General features: G+C 41.0%; 1 protein-coding gene across 1 annotated transcript in view; it reads left to right on the top strand.

Moving 5' to 3' along the window:
* Positions 1–19,628, top strand: part of PHRF1 (PHD and ring finger domains 1) — a 26,144-nt gene extending 6,516 nt beyond the window's left edge. Inside the window, exons 6-16 of the mRNA XM_009889388.1 lie at positions 1,577–1,674; positions 2,244–2,416; positions 6,195–6,324; positions 6,668–6,795; positions 7,626–7,813; positions 8,625–8,744; positions 10,748–10,902; positions 15,239–15,315; positions 15,937–16,197; positions 17,309–17,437; positions 18,695–19,628. Of these exons, the coding sequence (XP_009887690.1) occupies positions 1,577–1,674; positions 2,244–2,416; positions 6,195–6,324; positions 6,668–6,795; positions 7,626–7,813; positions 8,625–8,744; positions 10,748–10,902; positions 15,239–15,315; positions 15,937–16,197; positions 17,309–17,437; positions 18,695–18,859 (1,624 nt within the window). The 3' untranslated portion in view covers positions 18,860–19,628. The remainder of the gene's footprint in view (positions 1–1,576; positions 1,675–2,243; positions 2,417–6,194; positions 6,325–6,667; positions 6,796–7,625; positions 7,814–8,624; positions 8,745–10,747; positions 10,903–15,238; positions 15,316–15,936; positions 16,198–17,308; positions 17,438–18,694) is intronic.
* Positions 19,629–21,311: the final 1,683 nt, after the last annotated feature.

Below are 21,311 nucleotides of genomic sequence, written 5' to 3'. Positions count from 1 at the left end.
TATCCAGGGGACTGTAGATAGCTGTTGCAATAGGTTCTCTAGTGTTCAGAGTTTTAGGGCTGAAAGTCTTTGCTTGTCAAGTGGGTCATAACATGATTTCAGAACTCCCAGAGTTAATTTGAAAACTGTGTAATGAAGTTCTTGCTACAAGTACTTTTGTTATGACTTTGGCCTGAACCTAACAATATTACTTGTCAGGATACTTCTTTGGGGAAATGATCTCATTCCTGGTAGCTGGCAGTTGGAGAACAGACTCTCCTTTTGCAGAGAAGGAAAATACTTTGCAACTCTAATTTTGAAGTAATGATTTATTGCAAACGTAATTTTTCAACTTCATCTTCTTAATTCTCTGGAAGAGTGTAAAATCTCATCTGCTAAGCTGTAAAATGTGATCATAACGTCAGATGGATGTTCCTTCCCTTTCCTTACTCTATGGCCAGGCACTGAGATGTGTTATCAGGCAGTGAATTTTCGCATGGGAAGGTGAAACAGAGAGCTTTATTTATTTCAGAGTTGAACACTGTACTACACCAGGAATAACAGTAGAATTTCCCCTTCTAGAAAAAGAATAAAGTTGGTCATAGAAATGTTGCTAATTTGAAGCTGAAGCTTTTACTTGAACACCGTGGTCTTGCCATGTTCCTTGCCTAGGGAACTTGGTCTATGCACTTGGTTTTCATGAGAAGCATCTCATTTACTTGGGAAATCTGTTTTAATTCTTTTTAGCAGTGTAGATTGAACATGAGTTGCTTCAAAAATTCTGTGCTTTTGACACATGTCACTTTGGCTGGGTTTTAATTGCTGAAAATTGAATTGAACAAATTACAGAACCCAAGTTGGGTAATGTTGAAAGGCTTTCCTGTGTATCTTCTCTGTAAGTGGTTGGTGAGACTGTTCAGTCTAGCTGCTCAGCTGGTTGAGTAGAGAACATTTCAAAAGGCCTACCTAAGGGAGCATCATGCTCTCTTCTTTCCCTTTGAGATTTCATAAGGACAAGCACGGTTCTGAGTCGGATGGTGTTTGGAAGTCAGTGTGGTTAGTCTGCAGTCCTGCAAGCAACTGTATGAAGCCAATGACTGATGCTCTGCAACCTAGCTTGTGCAGTTACGCAGAAATCCTTTTCACCAGTTGCCTTAATGATGCCAGGTATACGTGGGATGCAACGCTTTTATTCAACATAACAAGGCATTGCAGTTGACCTGTGCCTAGTCATGCAAAATAAAATATTCATACGTACCAGTAACATTAATACTATGTTGGTTTGCAGGAAACTGATGTTGTTTCCTGATTGCTGGGGAGACATCCTCAGCATCTCAATACTTCTCTCCTTTCTCTTTGCCACCATCCATTTTGGCTCTGCACAATTCTTGCAGCTTGAATTCAAATGGCAAGTGGTACACCACACAGTGAGAGGAATACCCACTCACTTTTCTGAACTTTTTGAGCCTAAACTGATCAAAATAACATCTAGAATTGAAGAACCTCATATGTGTGTGGATAGAGGTGAAAGGCTCTCTTCCCTTGGTAAAGAGGACATTGTTTGATTTTTATTTTACTTCTTTTTTCTTTTCTACAGGTATCACATGGAATGCCTTAATCCACCTCTGAGTGAAGTCCCTGTAGATGAATGGTTCTGTCCAGCCTGTGCCCCCATGGGTGTCAGTGCTGCTGCAGGTAAGGGTTTCATGGTATCCACTCAAAGTAAATATTTTTCTTCTGACTTAGATAATGTGAAGCATGTGCTTTTTTAAAGAGGTGATTAACCCCTGGTTTTATCTGTTTTAAATAATTGTTTTGGTAGGCATTCTCTCTTGAACCTAAAGAGTTTACTTGAACTCTTGACTGATAAGAGAATCTTGTTTATTAAGATTTTTGTCTGGAGTTACAACCTGTGGAGGTGCTTCTTATAAGCATTCTTGAACCTTCCTCAGGCAAGCCCAGCATCGTAGTATAACTGCGTTGTATTACATTGGAAAGAATTTGTTAGTAACCTGACCTCAGATTGCCAAGGTGGCAGCAATTTCTGTTACCTCAAAATAGTCTTTCTGTGTAACAGTCTGAAGCGGTGGGGTCTGTGGTGATTTCCTTTTGAAAGGATAATGTCTGCCTTTGGAGTAGCTTGGTTTGAGAAAGGGAATACTGTTATTTGGGGGTTTGTTGTTTGGTGGGGTTTTTTTTGTCCAAATTCTTGAAATGCTTTCACCTGTAGAAAGACAAGTGACCTAGGCATCTTTTATTTCAAGATACAGATCATGTCAGCGAAGAAGAGGTTGCTGCCCTCGTGGCTGATGTTATTCCTACCACCAGTAGGCTACGCCCTCATGTCCGAACCCGAGCTATAGCCAGAACTCGGCAGAGCGAACGAGTTAGGGCAACAGTGAACAGAAACCGGATAACAACAGCACAACAAATTCAGGTATTTAGGGGTATTTGTTAATGAGCCTCTGGCAGAACCTTGGGGAAGAGTTGAAATAAGTTCCCCCTTAAGTAGCTCCATTGTCTGTGTTGACTGTCCATAGCATGATGGTTAGTAGTTGTGGAGTTCTTTTAAATTAAGATGTAGAACATGCAAATTGAGTGCAGCACATGACCAAGACTCTATTTTGAAACCTGTGGTAGCTTCATCTCTTAATCTGCATTTTTATTGCCTCAGCTGTGAGCAAAATGTTATTTTTATTCCCAGTTAATGCACAGTTTGTGCACCACTTCTGTTTTTTTAGCATGCTTTTTTTTCTGAGACAGGGCATGTTTATTTGACACTTGTATATTTGGTTATTTGTCTTCCTACCCCTTTTCCTGTAGCAGTAGAACCTGTTGGCCACCTTCGGCTAAATTGAAGAGAAAAATTTAGTATTTTTAAGGTTTCTGTCTTTGTGAAAATCAGCCTCTTATTGAAGAGAAAAAACCCAGGTGCTAGTGTCTTCAATGATGTAGCAGTGTGAATTCAACCACATTAAGAGGTACCAGAGAATCTATGGAAGGAAGTATCCCAAATACCCAAGGCCCCTCAAATCCTTTACTTATTGAACTGTTTACTGAAGATGACCACAGCTGAGATGTTTCTGGATGTTTCTGCTGTCTGGGAAAATAACGATCCTTTAGGTAACAATTAGTATGCTGCAAACTGAGAACTTTCAAACTTGGGGGTTTCCTGCCTGCTTTGCACTCTGGTTTTATCTAGAGCACTCTACCTGTCACTTGCATAAATATAAAAAGCCTTAAATTACACAGGAGTTTCATAGTGACTTAGTGTGGAAGCAGAGCCTGTAAATAACCTCTATGGACTAGGGACATGTTAATTGGTTCTTCATTAATGCTGCTTTTGAATTTGGTAGAAATATGTGAAATTCTACAACTTTTGAAAGGAAGAGGAGGATCTGACTTGACATAAGGAAAATTTGTTTTCCCCTGAGGATGGTCAACCATGGGAATAAATTACTTGGACAGTTCTTGAAATCTGTCTTTGGTGGCATTCAGTACCCACCTGCAGAAAGGCCCAACCAACCTGATTTGAATTCAGTGTTGACCAGTCAACAAAAAGGTCGGACCCTTCTGAGGGACACCCCAAGATCCTGTCCAACTTGACTTACTCCATGATTCTATGAAAATAAACTTGGTTTCATCTGACAATAACATGTGGTTTTGGTTTTCATTCTATGAAGCCAGTTTTTTTCCCAAAGATAGGAAAATGTAGGAAAGAGGAAGAAGGGAAGAGTAGATTAAGTATTTCTTCAAGTCGGTCAGTTGGCTGTGGATTTCAGGTTGGGTCTGCTGTAAAGGTTCTTCTTGGAGCATGAAAAGCAGACTGGAAAAAGACTGAGTTGGACGTAGGAGGTCTGGCAGATTAAGCTTTCCGTTGTAATCCTGTTGTAAAGGTGAGATGAGAAAGAAAAAGGAAATGCACTTTAGGTTGTTAAGTGCCTCAACTTCATGAGCTACACTTCTATATTATGTAACTTCAGGTAGAAGAAATAAAGGTAAATAAAGATGGACTCAAGGGAAGCAGAACAAAATGCAAAATCTGTTTGGGGGGGGAAAGTGGAGTTTTTTCATTATCTTACCTTCCTGCTGGTTGGGAAGAACAGTCTACTGTTAATTAACTCCCCAGAGTTTACCTGTTAAATTTCTCATCAAAATCATTGTAAGTGAGAGGAGAGAAATTTGTAGCAAATCCCAAATGACCTGAATTACAGCAGTAAGTACAGTTTGAAATAGGTGCCATGAACAAAGATCTAACTCACCTTAAGTTTTTATCATGTTTTTTCCCTTGATTTAAGGACTTCCCGCATCGCTTTAGCAGTCCTTAAATTCATTGTGTCCTCTGTGGTGGAGGTCATCTTATTTGACTGCCAACCCTGCTGTCTCCAAATCCAGGCCTTTTAATTTCAACTTTGAAGAATTAATAAAATAGAAAAAACTTGATGAATGATTTGATGCATTGTTGTTAAGCAATTACATCTGAGTTGTCAGGGCTATATGTTGACAAAAATAGCTGTAGAAGAGTGTTGTTTGAGGTGAAAGGCTGTGCAAGGTAACTGCTAGTGCTTTTCTTTCTTTCGCTATCTGTTGTTTTAGAAATAGTCTATAGCTGTCTTCTGCAAATGAGAGAGGTGGTGCCTGGGGACTTTACCTTTGCGTGGTAGTCCAAGTTCAATACTTCCTATTCAAGAAGCCATCCCTAGCTCCACTTCTCAATCTGCAGAGATTATTACAAACTATACCTAGAAAGGCACTATTACTTACTCCCTTTGTCTCTGAATAAAAGTGCCTCTTATTCTAACTCATATCTTGAGTTGACTGAAGCTTAATTCCACTAGTTAAGGAGCATGTAAGCTGTTGTCCTCAAAGCATAGAGAGATGCTGATGTCAGATCCTTGGAAAGCTTTAGTATTTGGGGAGGCAGTTTGTTTTGTAATTCATCTGCTGCTTTGTGGGTGCCTAAACTAATGGTGGTTAATTAGATGGGTCTATTTTTGGTCCTTCTAGAAAAATAAATCACAGAATCACAGAATGATAGGGGTTGGAAGGGACCTTTGGACATCATGTAGTCCACCCCCCCTGCCAAAGCAGGTTCACCTAAAGCAGGTTGGACAGGAATGCATCCAGGCGGGTTTTGAATATCTTCAGAGAAAGAGAATATGTTCAGGCTTTCCGTAATCCATCCTGTTCTCTTCCAAATCAGAGAACCTTATGTAGTGTTTATTGGCACTCATGATGCTGAAAACAATGGCGTTATAATAAAAATAGCTCAGCAAAATAGTTTGAAGCATGCATTAGTGACGCTAACAGAGGAGCCTGGTGAAATTACATTGCATTGTCATTGTTTGAAGAAAGGGGAGGAGGTAGGAAAGATGTCCCTGCCCATGGCAGGGAGGTTGGACTAGATCTTTAAAAGTCCCTTTCAATGTAAACCATTCTATGATTCTATGACATTTTAGGAATATGGTTGGTGTGGGCATGGCCAACTTAACATAGCTTTTGGGAGAAACCTGCTCTTAACATCTTTCCAACTGAAGGAGGGAGCAAACCTGTGCTATGTTTGCCCAGGAAGGAGGCTTTGAATTCATGTTCTGAGGCTGGTGATTCAGAGTCCATATACTTCAAATGTGTTTGTTTCAATGTGGTTGACCTTTGAGTACAGAGAGTAGGAAGTATTTGAACCTTATAGGAGCAGTCACTGCTTATCTCAATGAAGTAATCCTCTGGAGGGGGACTTGCACCTCACTGAGTTCCCGAGATGTGTGTTTGAAATGCTGCCTCTGGACATGTTTCACAGGATTAGGTAAATCTGACCTAAAGAATGAGGAGTTTAAGACAGGAGACCTGTACTGTGTGGCTTTTCAGTCTTAGCTCATCTCGCTTTGCTGTGTAATGAGCTAGAGGTCCGTTACATGGATTAGGGAAAGTTAAGTGAACTTTTTCATTGAGGAAATGTCAATCTTAGGAGTTGTTCTCATTTCAAGAGTCAGAGTTAGGCTAGCCGTGACTTGTAATACTGAGGGAGGCTGAAAAGTAAGGTTATGTTCTCCCTAATATGACAGTCAATAGGTGAGAAAGGTGATATAATTGCATAACTGGCAGCTTGGTGGCATGAGTGCTTCTCATTCAAATATCAAAGCCAATTTTGCTTTCATAACTAACTTGTTGCTGACCTTTAGATAACTGTATAGTGTAACTTCTAATCCCCCATGCAGCATGTGCCAAGGTACCTCATGTCCTCTCTTCTGGATGAAACAATTGAGGCAGTTGTAGCAGGCCTAAACACAGCCGTCTACCAGCGTCCTCTTATGCCGCGGCCTCATACTAGGCAGAAAAGAAAAACAGGTAAGGGCTTCGGACACCTTCCGTGGTTCCCATCTTTGGGAAGATAAGCCTGAATCATACAAAACAGATCAGCTGTATGCTGCCACGCCTGTGCAGCTACAGAAGTATACCACATGCGTTTTCTTCTGTCCCTATACTGCCTCTGCCCAGAAGGGTCTTGAAGGTTGCTTTTAAATAAATCCTAATGATTTCACTATTTCTGCTCTGCTGTTTTATACGGTTGCAGTACTCTGTAGGTCTCTTTGAGCTGCTTTGTGTGCCCTGGGGGAGTGAAAAGGGGAGTACAGGGTATAATGCAGTGCCAGCACTTAGCCAGATACCTGGTTGGTTTTTGTCCCATCAGGTAGGAGGAAGAAAGTAGGAGGCAAAAAAAGAACTCAGACAAAGTCTTCTGCTGGGAAGAAGAGTTCAGGGACACAGTTGAAGAGACGCAAGCGCCTGATAAAGAAGAGAAGGGGGAAAAAGATGAGAGTAAGATCACATGTGAGTTTCTGCCAGTGTCAGTATCTGTCATTTTTCAGCCATCTGTAAAAGCACTATAACATGGGACTCGATGGGAAAAATACTGTCTTATAACGATACCAGATAACTTTTTTCTGGTAGGAGTATGTGCAGGATGTGTCCAGTGCCCTCTAGAAAGATGCTGTACGTGGAAATGAATTGCAACTTCCAGGCAGGCCTGCTGGCTTTGCTGACAAATCCTGTTACACTGTAAAGCATGTCCTGCAGGCTTTGTGTTATGTCTTGCCATTCAGCTGTAGTGTTTACTTGGTACTGATGCAAGCTCTGTTAAAATTACCACCACCTATTCTTTTTAATAGGCTATGGACGTTTGTGTCAGTGTTGTTGGAAGCCCAGTTAATCAGCCATAAGGGCTCTCAAAATCCCTTTCAGTTGTGGATAGTGTTCTCACATGAACTATAATGAATACTCTGCACCAGCTTGACTTTTGTCCTCAGCTACCTTAACTAGAGTTTACGTCTTACAGCCAGAACTGTCCCTTCAGCCTTTAACAAGGAATTGACAATTTTGAATGACATTATTAAAGATTTTTAGAAACTTAACTTATCTGGTCACTTAAATGTGATACGTGCAGTCTCTGTATGTAGTAACATATAGGCCATAGTTAGAAGTTTAATAGTTGCTTTAAAACAAATATAGACAATAATTGCACACCACTTCTGCTACCGATGGTAGTAACCTGATGATTGTATTTAGCCTAAGTGAAGAACTTGGGGCTTTATCCCCAGGGTACATACCTGCCCTAACATACAAATAACCCAATCTCTTTATCTGTGCAGGTGAAAAATGAGGTTACTACTCGCTCCCGTATCGCAAGAACTCTTGGTCTTGGTAAACCTGTGCGTGGCGCCTCACTTCCTTCCATGTACAAACCAACAGAGCCCTCACTTGGTCTGATGAGAGCAGATATTGGCGCAGCTTCTCTGTCTGTGTTTGGAGATCCATATGAGTTGGATCCTTATGAAAGGTAAAATGTCTCTGGATTATGATCAGGGACCTGATAATTTCACAAGTGTTGGGTTGTTTGTATATGTGATTTTTTGCAGAGTGTAGATGTCGTGTCTGAAGACAGCATTGGATACATAGCTCATAATAACACATTGGCCTGTTCTTTCCTTCCTTCTTGGCCGACTTGCTGAGCTCTTAGAGAGTCAGGCTTCTTTAATGAGGTTTGCTGAAATAAACCTTTGCCTTGTGAAACCTTTAGTAAGATCTATGGAGTTATTCAAAGGCTAGAATCTGAAGGAGTCGGATCCTAATCAGTCATTTTCTATTTATTTATTTTAAGTAAAGATAGCATATTTGGTGTACAATAAACAATGACTTCACATAGAATTAAATGGGTCTGTGGAATCTTCCATGTTTCTCTTTTTCCTATCTTCACTATTCCAGACACTTTACATTCACGAGGAATCTTACTATGCCATAGTTTGTCATTCTTAATCTTTGGATTTTGGGGAACAGGCATCTGAAATCATTGTTGGTGAAACTTAATTTTCCACTGAAAAAGTCTTTTTGATCCTTTCAAAAAAGGAAATTACCCATTTAATATTTTAAAAATAAAAATCTGTGTTTGAATCTCTGCTGACTGGGTTATGCTGTTCTATTTATGTAGCCACAGGAAAAAAAGTATATTGCACAAATCTTTTTTTAAGTATCCTAATAAAACAAACAATGCTCTCTAACTGTACCTGTCCTAGTAGTATTATGTACTTCATCTATTTGACATGAAAAACATTCAGACAATTTGAGGGTTTGTGTGTGTGTTTTACCCACAGTAACGAAGAGGTTCCAGCAAATCCAGATTCACCAGTCAGTGCCAAAAGGAGAATTCTCTCCCAGTCAGCCCTGAGGTCTCACCGTCCTGTAGCTAGACCTATTTCTGTGGGACTTCCCAGGTAAAAATTAATCAAGTTTTTTATTTTATTTTATTTTTCGTAATTGTCTGATGACCCTAACAAAAGAGCAAACTGGGTGGTCATCCTGGTTTAACTCTTCTCTTGCCCTTAGTATTTTGAAAGTGTGCGTGCGTGCCTCCACATCTGTAGATAAATAACCACAGCATTTTATGCAAGAATACTTTTTTTTTTTTATGTTGAAGGACACACACTTATTCTTTCACAATAGCTCTAACTGTTGCACTGAAATTTCAAATTGATATTTCTACCCTAATCTGGCTCTTCTTGTTTTGGGATTGTTTAGTAACCTCATTACCCCATTAGTATGGTTTAAATCCCAGTCTCATTAGCCTTTAGAAACCACTCGCTTATTTAAGAGGGCTGGGGAATCATAAGGAGGAGAAGATGAGAGATGTACCCTTCTCACCCAATTCCTTTGTGATTTGTTGGAGCTCAGAAAATTGAGAGAAAACTCTTTGTTTGATCCTACAATTTAATAGTTGTGTTGCTGTCTGACAGGTGTCTCTGTGTGTGCACATTGTGTGCCCCTGTGCCTGCCAGAGCCCGAGAGCATTGCTGGGTGCCTCCCACTGGCAGCCACAGTGGGTTTTAAGAACCGGGGTGTAGAGTGCAGAGTGGTAGGCACAGGGGGCAGGAGCATGATGAGAAGAAAAGGGATGGGGAAAATGACTGGAGCAGGTACCAACCAAGTCACAGAAAACTGCAAGGCTGAGGGATTTGGAAACTAGGAGAAATGGAGGGAGCTCAGTTTAAATGATTAAAGCTATGAGAGGTTTACATGGATGTCCTCTAATGCATCTGGCGTGGCAAAGGTTGGTTTCTCAGGATTTAGATAGTATATTTGTATGATAACTTGGAATATTTCTCTACCTTTCCCATCTCAATCCTGAAGGAAGCCTTTCAGGAAGCTTTCCGTGTCCTCAGATTTATTTGAGTAGCACATTGTTTAGAAGGTAGAACTGTTTAGTTGAAATTCAGTATTTCGAAAGGCTTGACATGCCTGGACTACAGTGATTTCCCTGGTCTGGCCTGGGTGGCCAACTCTTTTAGCCTTCCCATTTTGTTTTTCTGTTGTATGTTATTATAGGTTTTTGATGTACATTATGTTTGGAAAGTTTGCTTTGTTGGCATACAGAAATGAAGTGTAGCTCCCTCAAAGAGCTGGATCTGTTGGTCCCCTTTGAAGTTGGTTTGTTTGTTTTTTGTTTTTTTTAAACCTAAACAAAACAAACCCCCACATCCCACCAGAACAAAAGCAAAGAAAGAAAAACAAAAAAGCCATACCCCAATACCGAAAAACACTGAAACCTTTTCAGTCCATATTTCAAGAACAGAGAATTTATAGTTAAACCATTTTGATAAGATTGAGTAATGCATAAAGGGGAGTGTTTGTGTTGTCCCATGTGTGGAAGCATTGCTGTTGTTTTTCAGTGTAATTCCTCCTATGCCATACTCTTAGCTACCCTACCAATAGGCACCTATGTGTATTCTGACTGGTGCTAAACACTTGTTCAAGCTGCATCAGTTTTTTCAGATAGCATTGTAGGCCTGAGGAATACTTTTGTGGTCATGATTTGGTGGGGGGAAGAGAGGCAGCTAGGAAGGAAATATCTCTGAAGTGCTAAGCAATGGTTTAAGCTTTAAGATGCATCTGAAATGCACTGGAAAGTCAATCTTGATACACAACTCAGTGAACACCACTCTTAAATAAGATAAAAAGCATTTGCTTACCCAAGATCTCCGGTATGATTACATGCTTTCCTATCCTGTGGTGTAGGTGTAGGAAGTCAGTAAATGCTTCACCTTCTGTTTGTCAGGGGGAGGTGGAGGCTGAATGACTCTAGTGAAGCCAAAACTACAAGTGAACTTCCCTGGGTGACCTCTGTTTATATCCTTGATTTTGGTTTCTTTTTAATGTAATGTGTGTGTATAGAACAAGTGCTGTAAGAGTAAAGGAAATATAACCCTTCTGAAACATACAGAAGCAGTGTACCTGCCTTGAGTCCTGATCAAGAAGCAGAAACTGCCCCTGTGCCTGATCTGTTGGGAAGTATCCTGTCTGGACAGAGCTTTCTCATGATGAGTAGCTCAGATGTGGTCATCAACAGAGATGGTTCGCTGACGGCGAAGAAGGCAGGTAAGGGTTTGGCACTTCATAGTGCAGTTAGCCTCTTTGTGTCATCCATGTCTTCCCTGGTCCTACAGGCTGCATAGCTTCAAACATAGGGATACTCTTATTGAGCCTTTGAATATGTAGGATAGATTCAGTAGTTGTCAGCAGTAATCTATCTAATGAGATTCTTATGTATGCTCTGAAATTGTGTTACTTGCCTCCATTTTAATGGCAGAGCTGAGATGTTACTGGAGTATTTTGGTTTTAATAGGTAGTTTTCTTCTTTCAGAAGCACTGTAGTTTCATGCTTTGCTATAAAAAATGGAGGACTGTATACAGCAGAGATATCTTAGTACCCAGTTCTTCTGGCATTTGTCATGCGTGGCTGCCATGCCTGTGAACTGTACTTCAGTTAGAAGACCAGTGAAGAGCACCTTGGCAAGAAGTTTCTTTTCGAAAGTAGACCTCTAGAATACGTGCTAGCATCTTCAGCTGTGTCTTCCTTTGGCATGGTATTATCTGAAAAGAATCTCTTCAAATTGAAACTTAGAGCTTTATTCTTAAAACAATTACCTGTAACATCCTCTGTTGTAGTAATTTTTACTAAGCAGCAACTACTGGATAATAAACATGAATCTGGTCATATCTACAGAACAGAATAATTTAGTTCCTAAACATTAGTGTTTTAGCTCAAAGATGCAGTTGTCTGTCATTAAACCTCGAGCATCTGACCAAAAGAACTATTGGACTGCCTTACTGTGTGGTATTTTCTGCAAACCAAAATGGAACTTAAAATAATTAGCTTGGCACTTCTTTTTATGTTGGGGGAAAATGTCCAAATACGTACTGAAAAGCTTAATTGTTTGCTTGTATGCCATAGCTCCACTTAATAGAAAATCAACGAATGACTTGAGAGTGGATGATGGTTCGGGACTTAACACCCAACCGAGTACAGTGCACTCAGGGACAACGGCAAGCAGTTCCATTGCTGGACCTTCAGTTTCCTCTGGGCCGAGTACTCGCACCAGACCCTCTTCCTCAAGCTTGTTTTCATCCCCTTCGCCCTCACTGAGGAGGCTTGAGCCTGCAGCAAACCCTGCACAGACTACATCAGAAAAGGCAACTGTAAAACCAGAATATTCAATGACACCCAGGTCTATTCAGACTCAGAATACAGCTACTTTGAGCAGGCATGGCTCCAAATTAGGTGAAATGCCCAGATTTAATGGAAACTCTAAAAACTTTGCACCCAGTGACTCATCTTCAAAGCCTCTGAGCTGTAACTTGTATTCTGGCTCAAAAGCTGTAACTGTGAGGCAACCATTAAAACCACCTTCCAAGAGAATTGACATCTTTGAGCTTCCCAGGATACCAAAGATTAAAAAGGAAACCAGCAGCAAGCAGGTGGAGCCAAAACCCACAGGAAGCCAAAGCTGTGACATCCCCAGCTCCTGTATAACCCAGCTGACTGGCAAAGAGAGCACTAATCAGCCAGGAAGGGGTAGCAAGGTGGAAAGTCAGAAGTCAAATGCCAAGGAATCTCAGCAACAAACACATACAAGCGGGGTGTCTTTTTCTACCAATACAGGCATGTATAGCAGTTCATCACTACTGGGCACTTCAAGGAGCAAAGGCCCAAGCTCTTTCGAGAGTTTTAAAATCAATATTCCTGGAAACGCAGGGCATCCCAGCAGACTGTCTAATCCAGGATTTTGTAACACTTTCCGCCCTGTGGATGACAAAGTGCAACAGAAAGAGAGTCCTTCATCTCTTTTCTCAGTTAAGAAAAAGCAGGTTAAAAGTGAAATATATGATCCCTTTGAGCCAACAGGATCGGACTCGAGTTCAGCATGCAGCAGTCCTGAAAGGCTTGGCTCAGGGATCCCACTAACTAATATTACCAGGACTATTTCCATTGAAAATCCAAAAGTTCAAACACTTCAAACTGTCCGTCGTTTCACCCCTTACCTGGTAGAAAATATATTTGGATCTGGGGCTGACTCTGACGTACCATCTATTAACACAGAGTCTCGTGATGACATGACAGTAGAAAGCAGGATTGTAGAACAGATCTCTGATACAGAGGAACGAGACAATATGGATGATGAAGACTTTCTAAGCAGTCCTTGCACTTCATCTGCTGTTAAGCAAATTTCTAATGCAGAGTGTTTAAAGGAGGAAAGCAGAGAGGGCCCTAATGTGTTCTTTAATGCTGAAGAATTGATTAGACCTAATATTAATGTGAAAGTAGAACCAGATAGTCCCTCAAAGAATGAGGGGCAGCAGAAAGTTCAAAAGGTAGAACAAACAGAGCAGCGATCGCGTTCCAGATCCCGTTCAAACTCCAGCTCCCGAAGCAAGAAGATGAAAAGGAAAAAGGCACTTGTCAAAGAGCGTAAGAGATCCCGATCAGGGTCTAGGGATAGAGCACACTCAAGGGACCGAAGCTCCAGATCTACCTCGTGGTCAGGTGGAGAAGAGCATAGCAAAAAACACACGTTGAAACCCAGGAGCAGGAGGTCTTCTACTGACCGTTCCAGCAGTCACGAACGATCTAAAAAAAAGAAAATGAAAGATAAAACCAAGGATAAAAAGGCAAAAACTTCTTGCTCTAGGGAGAGGAGGAGATCTAGGTCACGTTCAGGTAGTCCTGGAAGTAATTCTGAGTTTTATGAAAACAGGAAAAAGAAAAGACGGTCTCGATCGAGATCAAGACGGAGGGAACGTTCCCGGTCGAATAGCATTGAGAGGACTAAACGGCGGAAACACAGGAGAGACAAAAGCTATGAGAGGTATGATAAAGATAGTAGCTTGAGGTCAAGGGACAGAAAGAGGTCGAGATCCAGATCTCGGGAGAGGAGAAAGTGGAGATCTCGGTCTCGGTCTGCATCTCGATCTCAGGAGCACAAAAGCAGCAAATCAAAGGAAAAAAGAACACGATCAAGATCACGTTCCAAAGAAAGAAAACACAGATCAAAAGAGCCCTCGCTTCCTTCTCCACCAGAAAAGGATGAAAAGCCTCCAGTTGAAAATGTGTCCAGGTGTCTGGAGCAATCCCATTCCTTCAAACAAGAGCCAAAGGAGGAGCTAGTACTAGAAGAGCTTTCCATAACCATTCAACCAAATGTCAAGCTTGAGGAAGTACAGGCTGAGACCCCGGTTCAACTGAGAGAGGCTCAAGAAACTATGAAGGTAGAGCCCATCTGTGAGGATACTTCATTCCCTGTGCCAGAGATCAGAAACATTTGTGTTCCAATAGGTAGTGTGGATTCTTTTGCTGAAACAGAATTAATGAGGAATAGTGATCCAGCAATGCTTGGTAGCTGTAGCAATACAAACCTTGAGATTACAGTTAAAATAGAAAATACTGCATTATGTCCATCTCTGATGGAACCACCTCCAAAGAAGGAAGTTGTTATGCACACTCCGGCTGAGGCTGCACCAATTCAAAGCTCATCCAAAAGCAAAATAACAGATTGTGTGAAGGAGGTTAAAGATGAGTGCCTTGTGTCAAATGAGAAAACTGGTAATTTCAGTAAGCCTGAACTGGAGGTGGTACCTCAGGGTCCTGCGTTGAAATCAAAAGCACCGGTGAAAAGAGTTACCTGGAATCTTCAAGAGGAAGAAAGCGGCACACTGACTGCCGGAAAAGCTCCAAGTAAGTTTCTCTTTTGGAAAACAAACAGCAGTTGAAGCAAACTGTACAAGGCTTAGGGTTTCGGTGCCTGGCTAAAACTGGTTGTAGTGTAACAGCTCTGTCATCTGAGCTGGGGTGATCCTGTGGTTTCCAATCCTGAGAGCTGGCATTTTGCACTTGTTGAAATCCTGAGGTGAGTTGTGTTAATGAATCAGAGAGGACATGCTGTCAGCACGGCTCAGCTAGCCAGCGGCAGCTTGTTCAGCCATGAAGCATGTATTGCAACCCGATCTCTGAACTGGCAGCCTGCGTTTTACCCTTTCTGCAGTTAACTAGAACGGTTGTTTTGCCTTCAGAATTCATAAATATTTCTCAGAACTAAGGAGCGTGACAAATCTCTCTAGCTTGCTTCTGTGAGCTATGCTAAGCCAAAGCTGCTAGAAACAGTTTGGCTTGGGACCCTGTGCTATGTGTGTTGACAGAGTTGCTTGTGTGGTTACTCTCATGGAAACCCAGTAAAAAGCAATTGCTTAAGGGGATAAGTCCTCTATTATCAGAAGCTTGAAAATGTTGATGACTGCTAAGCAAAATCCTTTTATAGCTAGCTTTGTTGTTAGATCCTTTTTATTTTAATATTTTTAAATACAATTGGCTTTAAATCTTTGACCAATTAGGTTTATTTTGTTCTTAAATGTTTTCTTTTCCTTCTCTTCGGGAATCTAGGGATGCCGTTTTACAAATTTCAGCGAGCAAAAGAAGGGGCCTGGAAAGCAGAGGACTTGAACCAAACGTTAAATCAGGTGCAGTTAAATGAGCCTCCTCCAACCAATTATATGATTCCTGAGCCTATGTTTCCTGATCTAGATTCCTCTCAGGTTGGTTCCTACTCTGGCACCCAAGTATCATGGAAGGCATCCCACCTCATCTGTGCCCTCCTTGTGCAACACCCTCCTCTCATGGCAGAGTTCGCCTTCCTCTGCGTGTGGTACATTTCATATAGCCCATACACCTCAGCAGTGCTCTGGTCATTTAATCTCTCAGGTGGTCCTTACAGTTGAAGAAGCACATTTTCTTTTAATTCTGCTCTATACATGCAGCTTCTGTTTTCAGCATTAACTTGTGGAAAGATGGTGCTGTTTGAGAAGCTGCAAGCTTCTCCCTGATTATGATCAGGCTGTAAATTTTGACTTGGTGGTATTGTTCTGTGCCATCAGTCTGTGCAGCCCACCAGTTAAAAAGTGAGTGGGGCTGGTGCTAGCTCCATGTGCACAAGACCTAGTTCACGGCTGGGATGTTAGCCTGCCTGATTTAAGCTAGTAATTACTTGCCTGTTTTGAGTGGATAAAAGGTGCACTGAAAATCCTGATCTGATGCTCTCTCTTGTAAGTACAAGCATTTACAAAATGGTATCTGTTTCACAGGTGTACTGTCAAAATATACCTTTGACGCCACCTCTGCCCTCAAGCCTTCCCCCCTACGCCCCTGTCAGCCAGCCCACGGTTCAGTTTATCATGCAGGGTAGTCTTCCAGCGCTTGGCTGCATGGCAGGACAGAGCCTGACTCCAGAGCCGGGCAGCCTGGCTACTGCATCTGAACCAGGAATCCAAACCGCTTCTGTTGGAAACGCAGAAGAAAAGATCAAAGCACCCAAACCTCAAGTGGATAAAACGAAAAATGAGGAAGTGAGTGAATGCTATTAAGTAGTAAACGCATAAAATTAATAAGCTGTTTATTTGAACTTCTAAAGTTTGGGGGTTTTTAACTCTGTATTGTATTTTCCCAGCCCCTGTTGTCACTGTTGTTTTTGGTGACTGACTATGCTAACCCAGGAGTGGCAGGCAATCCTTTCTGTGATCAGGTTTTACTCCATTTGATGATTCTACTTTCTGTGGTTTCATCGCAATAAGACAGAGAGGGATTAAAGCATCTAAAATACATTCTTGAAGTTCTGAAACTTTCTCGCATGAATGTTTGGAAGGGACTTTCCAGAAGCCAGAATCTCCTAATTTCTCTAAACACCTGGTCGTCTCCTTTCCCTTCCAGCTTTGAAGTTAATGTCAATTCTCATAACAGTGCTATAGAGAGATAGGGCTGTATCTTGCTGCTTATCAGCACTAAAAAATGCAGAGATAGTAAATTATTTTGGAGGTTTTACAGTGCTAGTCCCTTGCTGCTGAGTTTTGGGTTTGCTGTACAGACCATCTGATCTAAGCATAGTGGATGTTAACACAAGAACAGAAGCTTCTTGGCCAATTGTTTTACTTCCTACCACAAAACAAAACAGTAAGATACTTTTCCCACCAAACCTCCATTTATGAGCAACAGTTTTTATGAATTTGTTTTGACACAATATGTTCTGATGTCATCTGTAATCCTTAATGTACAAGCAACTCTGCAATTTTCAGAATGCCTTTAGAGCTGCCTATATTTGCAGATGTTACTTGCAGCTTTTAGAATCTGATGCCTTTTGATGTGTGTATGTTTACTTCAGAGCTGTTGGAAGGGAAGGAGGAGACCAAAATTAGTAAGTGGACATTGTAGTCACTTGCTTAAAACACATTCTCTAAGGCACAGAGTAAATGTTACATAAAACAAGGGTTCCTCGTAGTGCAAACTGGTATTTCTTTCAAGACTGCAGTTTACAGTAGAGGAAACCACTTTGGGGTTAGCTCTTACTTTGACTGTTGAAACAGTGAAATGAGCATTTTCATTGTTAGAGCATTTCTAAGAAAAATAGATTCAGAAACTATTCCCAAGATAGCACAAGGTAGTGAACTTCTCTTTGCTGTGCAGTACATGAAGAAGCTTCACATGCAGGAAAGGGCTGTGGAAGAAGTGAAACTTGCTATTAAACCTTTTTACCAGAAGAGGGAGATTACAAAGGAGGAGTACAAGAACATTCTTCGGAAAGCAGTGCAAAAGGTAAGGTGACAATGTGTTTCACCATGAAGAGGAGGAGCTGTGGAGATAGTTAAATAAGTGGCAGTACTTTGGATTGCCCTTCCTGGCTTCAGCAATTACATGCCATAACTGAGTAGCAGATCTTTGGACTCTTGACTAATCCTCTGCAGTCTTGTGGTGAAGCAATAGTTGCTTTATGCAGGGCTGACTGGTGCCATTGAGAGCTGTCAGACTGTTCTTTTTAAAAGATTGTGTTTCAGTGGTCCGGAACATTGCTAAGCTTCAGCTGCCTGAGCTGAAATGTTGCACAGTACGTGCGGTAGGTGAGAATGGTCAAATGTCTCATTAAGAACTTTGGCCAGAATCGCCAAGCTGTTTCTGATAAAGTGAGAAGATACTTTGTGTGTTAATTCCTTGAGCATCTGTGGTGTTCCTGAACTTTGGAAGAGGGCCTTGCAAATTGGCTGATGTTGACTTTTGTCTCAAATCTTAGTGCTGACCAGATCCTGGCTAAAACAGACCTGATCAGCAGGTAGATGTTGTCTTGTGAGAGCAATTAATGCTCTTGTGGTCAAGGCAGTTAAATAATACCCCAGACAACTGTATTCTCTCCCTGCTCTGCGTTCCTGCTATCACTGAGAAATTCCATTATACATCAAAATTCACATCAATTCATCAATGAATGATGAAAAATATTCATCAGTTTCACATCTCCCACGTGACCCATGTGAACCTCAAGTGTGGTTTGCAGGAGAGCTGAGCAACACCAGTTCCTGCTGCCTCAAGTGTGGTTTGCAGGAGAGCTTAGCAACACCAGTTTCTGCTGAAGTCACTGAACTGAACTGTTCTCCGAACACTGAAAATTTTTTTGTAGGGTCTGTACTCTTTCTCCTCTCAAAACTGCCAGATTCTTTTAATCTGAGCATCACTTCCTCAAAATCTTCAGAAAAAACAGGAAATCAACACTTCGTGGTTACCATGTATTGTGTAAAACTGGCTGGCTGGAAAAGCCTGTAGTAAATATTAATAATTCTGCTTTCAGAGATGCTTCTGGATTCGATTGGTGCTTAGTAGATAAGCCTTGGGTCATTTGTGGAATGCTTAAAGTAAAATATTACTTGTTGAGTTTTCTGCTTTATGTATCCTGCTATGAGACTCGAGGGCTATGCAGGACTTAGTTCCCCTAGTAAGCTTAGGGCTGCTTTACCATCTGTCTTGCCTGCCTGAACTGTTGTTAATACTGTTAATTGACCAAATGCCTTTTCTAATCCCTTGTAGATCTGCCACAGCAAAAGTGGAGAGATCAACCCCATGAAGGTAGCTAATCTGGTGAAGGCATATGTGGAAAAATACAAACATATGAGGAAACATAAGAAATCTGATGGTGAAGATACACGTGAGGTGGAAAACAGAGCAAGCCACAGCCAGCATGACTTGGACTGAACTTACTCTGGCTGTGAACACTATGCCAGAGGGAATAATAGATCTGCAGTTGCATCTCATTGAAAATAAGCAAGATAATAATAGGATTTACCTGTGGAACCTTCTTTTGATTTGTTTCCATATGGGAATGAACTTGGGTTGTTTGGGTTTTTTTATTACCTACAGATGTAGAACTAAATAACAATCAAATGCCTCAGACCAGCAGAGTAATTCGAGGGGAAACACAGAAGAAATTAATATTTGGGACTCCCGGATTGCTACAGTTTTCAGGGTTACTTTCAGTACATTTTTGGGCTGTGCACCTGTCTTGATAGAAGTTTGAAACTGGACACCACTTTTCATATACAATATATTGAGAGCTGTATACTGTTCCCCTTGTGTTTATTTATCAAAATATGGATTGTCTTTAGAAACTTCTGATTTAATACTTGAAATGTATTTTTAGCCCATTCGATGGTGAGCGAAGCTTTACTCGCTCTGTCATTTGGGGATTGCAGAAATGAGCTAACCTTTATAAACTGACTTCAGAAACACTGCTCAAGCCGTGGCGTTTATTTACATTCTGTTGGAAGTATCTTGTTAGTGAAAAGTTTAATTTTGGGGTGGGAGGCTGTGTTGCACTTCTGTAAATAATGCACTGATGGCTGGTTTTATGTCTGCCTTTCAGGAAAAAAACGAAACAAAAAGCAAGCATTGTGAATTTTCAGTAACAAGCTGGAGGGATAAGGTTGAACTGATGTACAAAAGCAGAAATGTGATAGAATTTATAAAGTTATTTTGAATGGTTTTAGTCCTATAGCAGGTGTCGTTTGTTTGTCGTGCAGCTGCCTCTTGCCCTGGCTTTTCTTCATAAACCTGTACACTTGGCTTTTGTGTAAGGAATACTGTGTTTCTAGAAGAGGATTGGAGTTGGACAAGTAATTGTTCCTCCTCCTCTGTAGGTGGACTGGTTTTGCTATCAAGAAGCAAAGGAGTCCAACATACGTACTGACTTCATCTTGCTTTCTTTAAAAGCTCTCCTTGTCTGCATGTGCTGCAGAGCAACTGATCTTTTCAGTGATCATCTGAAATACAGTCATATACAGAAATATATATTCAGCACCCTTGAACCTGAGAAAAAGCATCATTCCTCATCTAGCTGTGTTAGGGAGAAGACATTTAACAGGGAAGCTGAAGAGAAAACCGGTAAGTTACAACTTAAAAACCATCTTTCCTTTCAATGGGAACTGAATGTACGTGGCCTATTGGACCAGATGGCAGCAACATACCTTACTTGAGGGCTTTCCTAACATCTTAGAGTGCACTTGGAAACTGCGCTCTTCAAGGATAGTCTTGCTGCTTGTCTTCAAAGAGAAGACAGGCTCTCTGGGATTAATTTTACAAAGCAAGTAATTGCAGCTTCTATTTTTTTATTATTTTTTTTTTCCTGGTGAGCGTAGGAAAACTTACAAAAACTTACTTTGATCCCTTGCTGGCATTCTGAACTTTTCAGTGAACTCTGATTTCAGTCATAAGAAAGACTTGTATTTATTTAAACAAAACAAGCCCCATATACCAGTACTGTCTGGACTGGCAAAACGCTTCACTCCTGTCATTCACCATCCTACAGAAGTGTTGATGGATGAGCCCTGGGCATTTTGGAGTTGATGCTCCTTTGCTCTCTTTGCTTCCTGTATGAAAGTGCAGCCTAAATGGAGTATAAGGGATTGATAACTTTGGGCTTCCTTTGAAGATTTTGGAACAAAGGCTCACTAAGACTGCAAAAGAATAGCTGGAAGAGAAGCTTTAATTTTAAAGCTAAACTTGTAACTTGAATATATACCTAGCAGGTGGCTGTGGGGTTGTAAATACAAACACCTCTGATGAATTCTTCGCAAAATAAAGTTCAGAAACTTTGATGGCCCAGTAGGCACAAAAATGAGAGAATCTAGAAATTGGCTGGAAATTGGACACCTATCAGAGGAACAATTCTGGAATAACCTGCCTGCATGAGTGAAAAAAGGGTAAGTGGTGTGGAAAACAGCTTAACCAAATAATAGAAGCAACTACACTATTGACCAGGAAGACAATGTCAATCTGTTTTGTTCCTCAGACTGATTCACTGCTTTAAATTCTTGGTGTTAGCCTTGAATTAGCAGTAAAGGTAACAGCCCGTTGCAAGATGCATTAGGAATACATGTACTGTAAGGACTTAAATTTCAGTTACCTCTGCACCTGCCATTGCCTGGAGGAGCAATAAGGCTGAAAACTAGACCTTCTGCATGTGCTTTTGCCTGAAGTTACTTCTTTCATTCTGTCTACTGTTACAAATAAAACCATCAAATGGTAAGCTGCCCCTTGGGAGAGGCAATGAGACACATACCTAAAAATGCCTCTTCCGGCATGTTATATAAAACGGTTTTTCTAGTGTACATGTATATTACTTGCATTTTTTCCTTTTTGGTTGACCCTC

The sequence above is a fragment of the Charadrius vociferus genome, unplaced genomic scaffold, assembly GCF_000708025.1.
Source record: "Charadrius vociferus isolate BGI_N301 unplaced genomic scaffold, ASM70802v2 scaffold467, whole genome shotgun sequence".
NCBI lineage: Eukaryota > Metazoa > Chordata > Aves > Charadriiformes > Charadriidae > Charadrius > Charadrius vociferus.
This window is presented reverse-complemented; position numbering and strand designations above follow the sequence as displayed.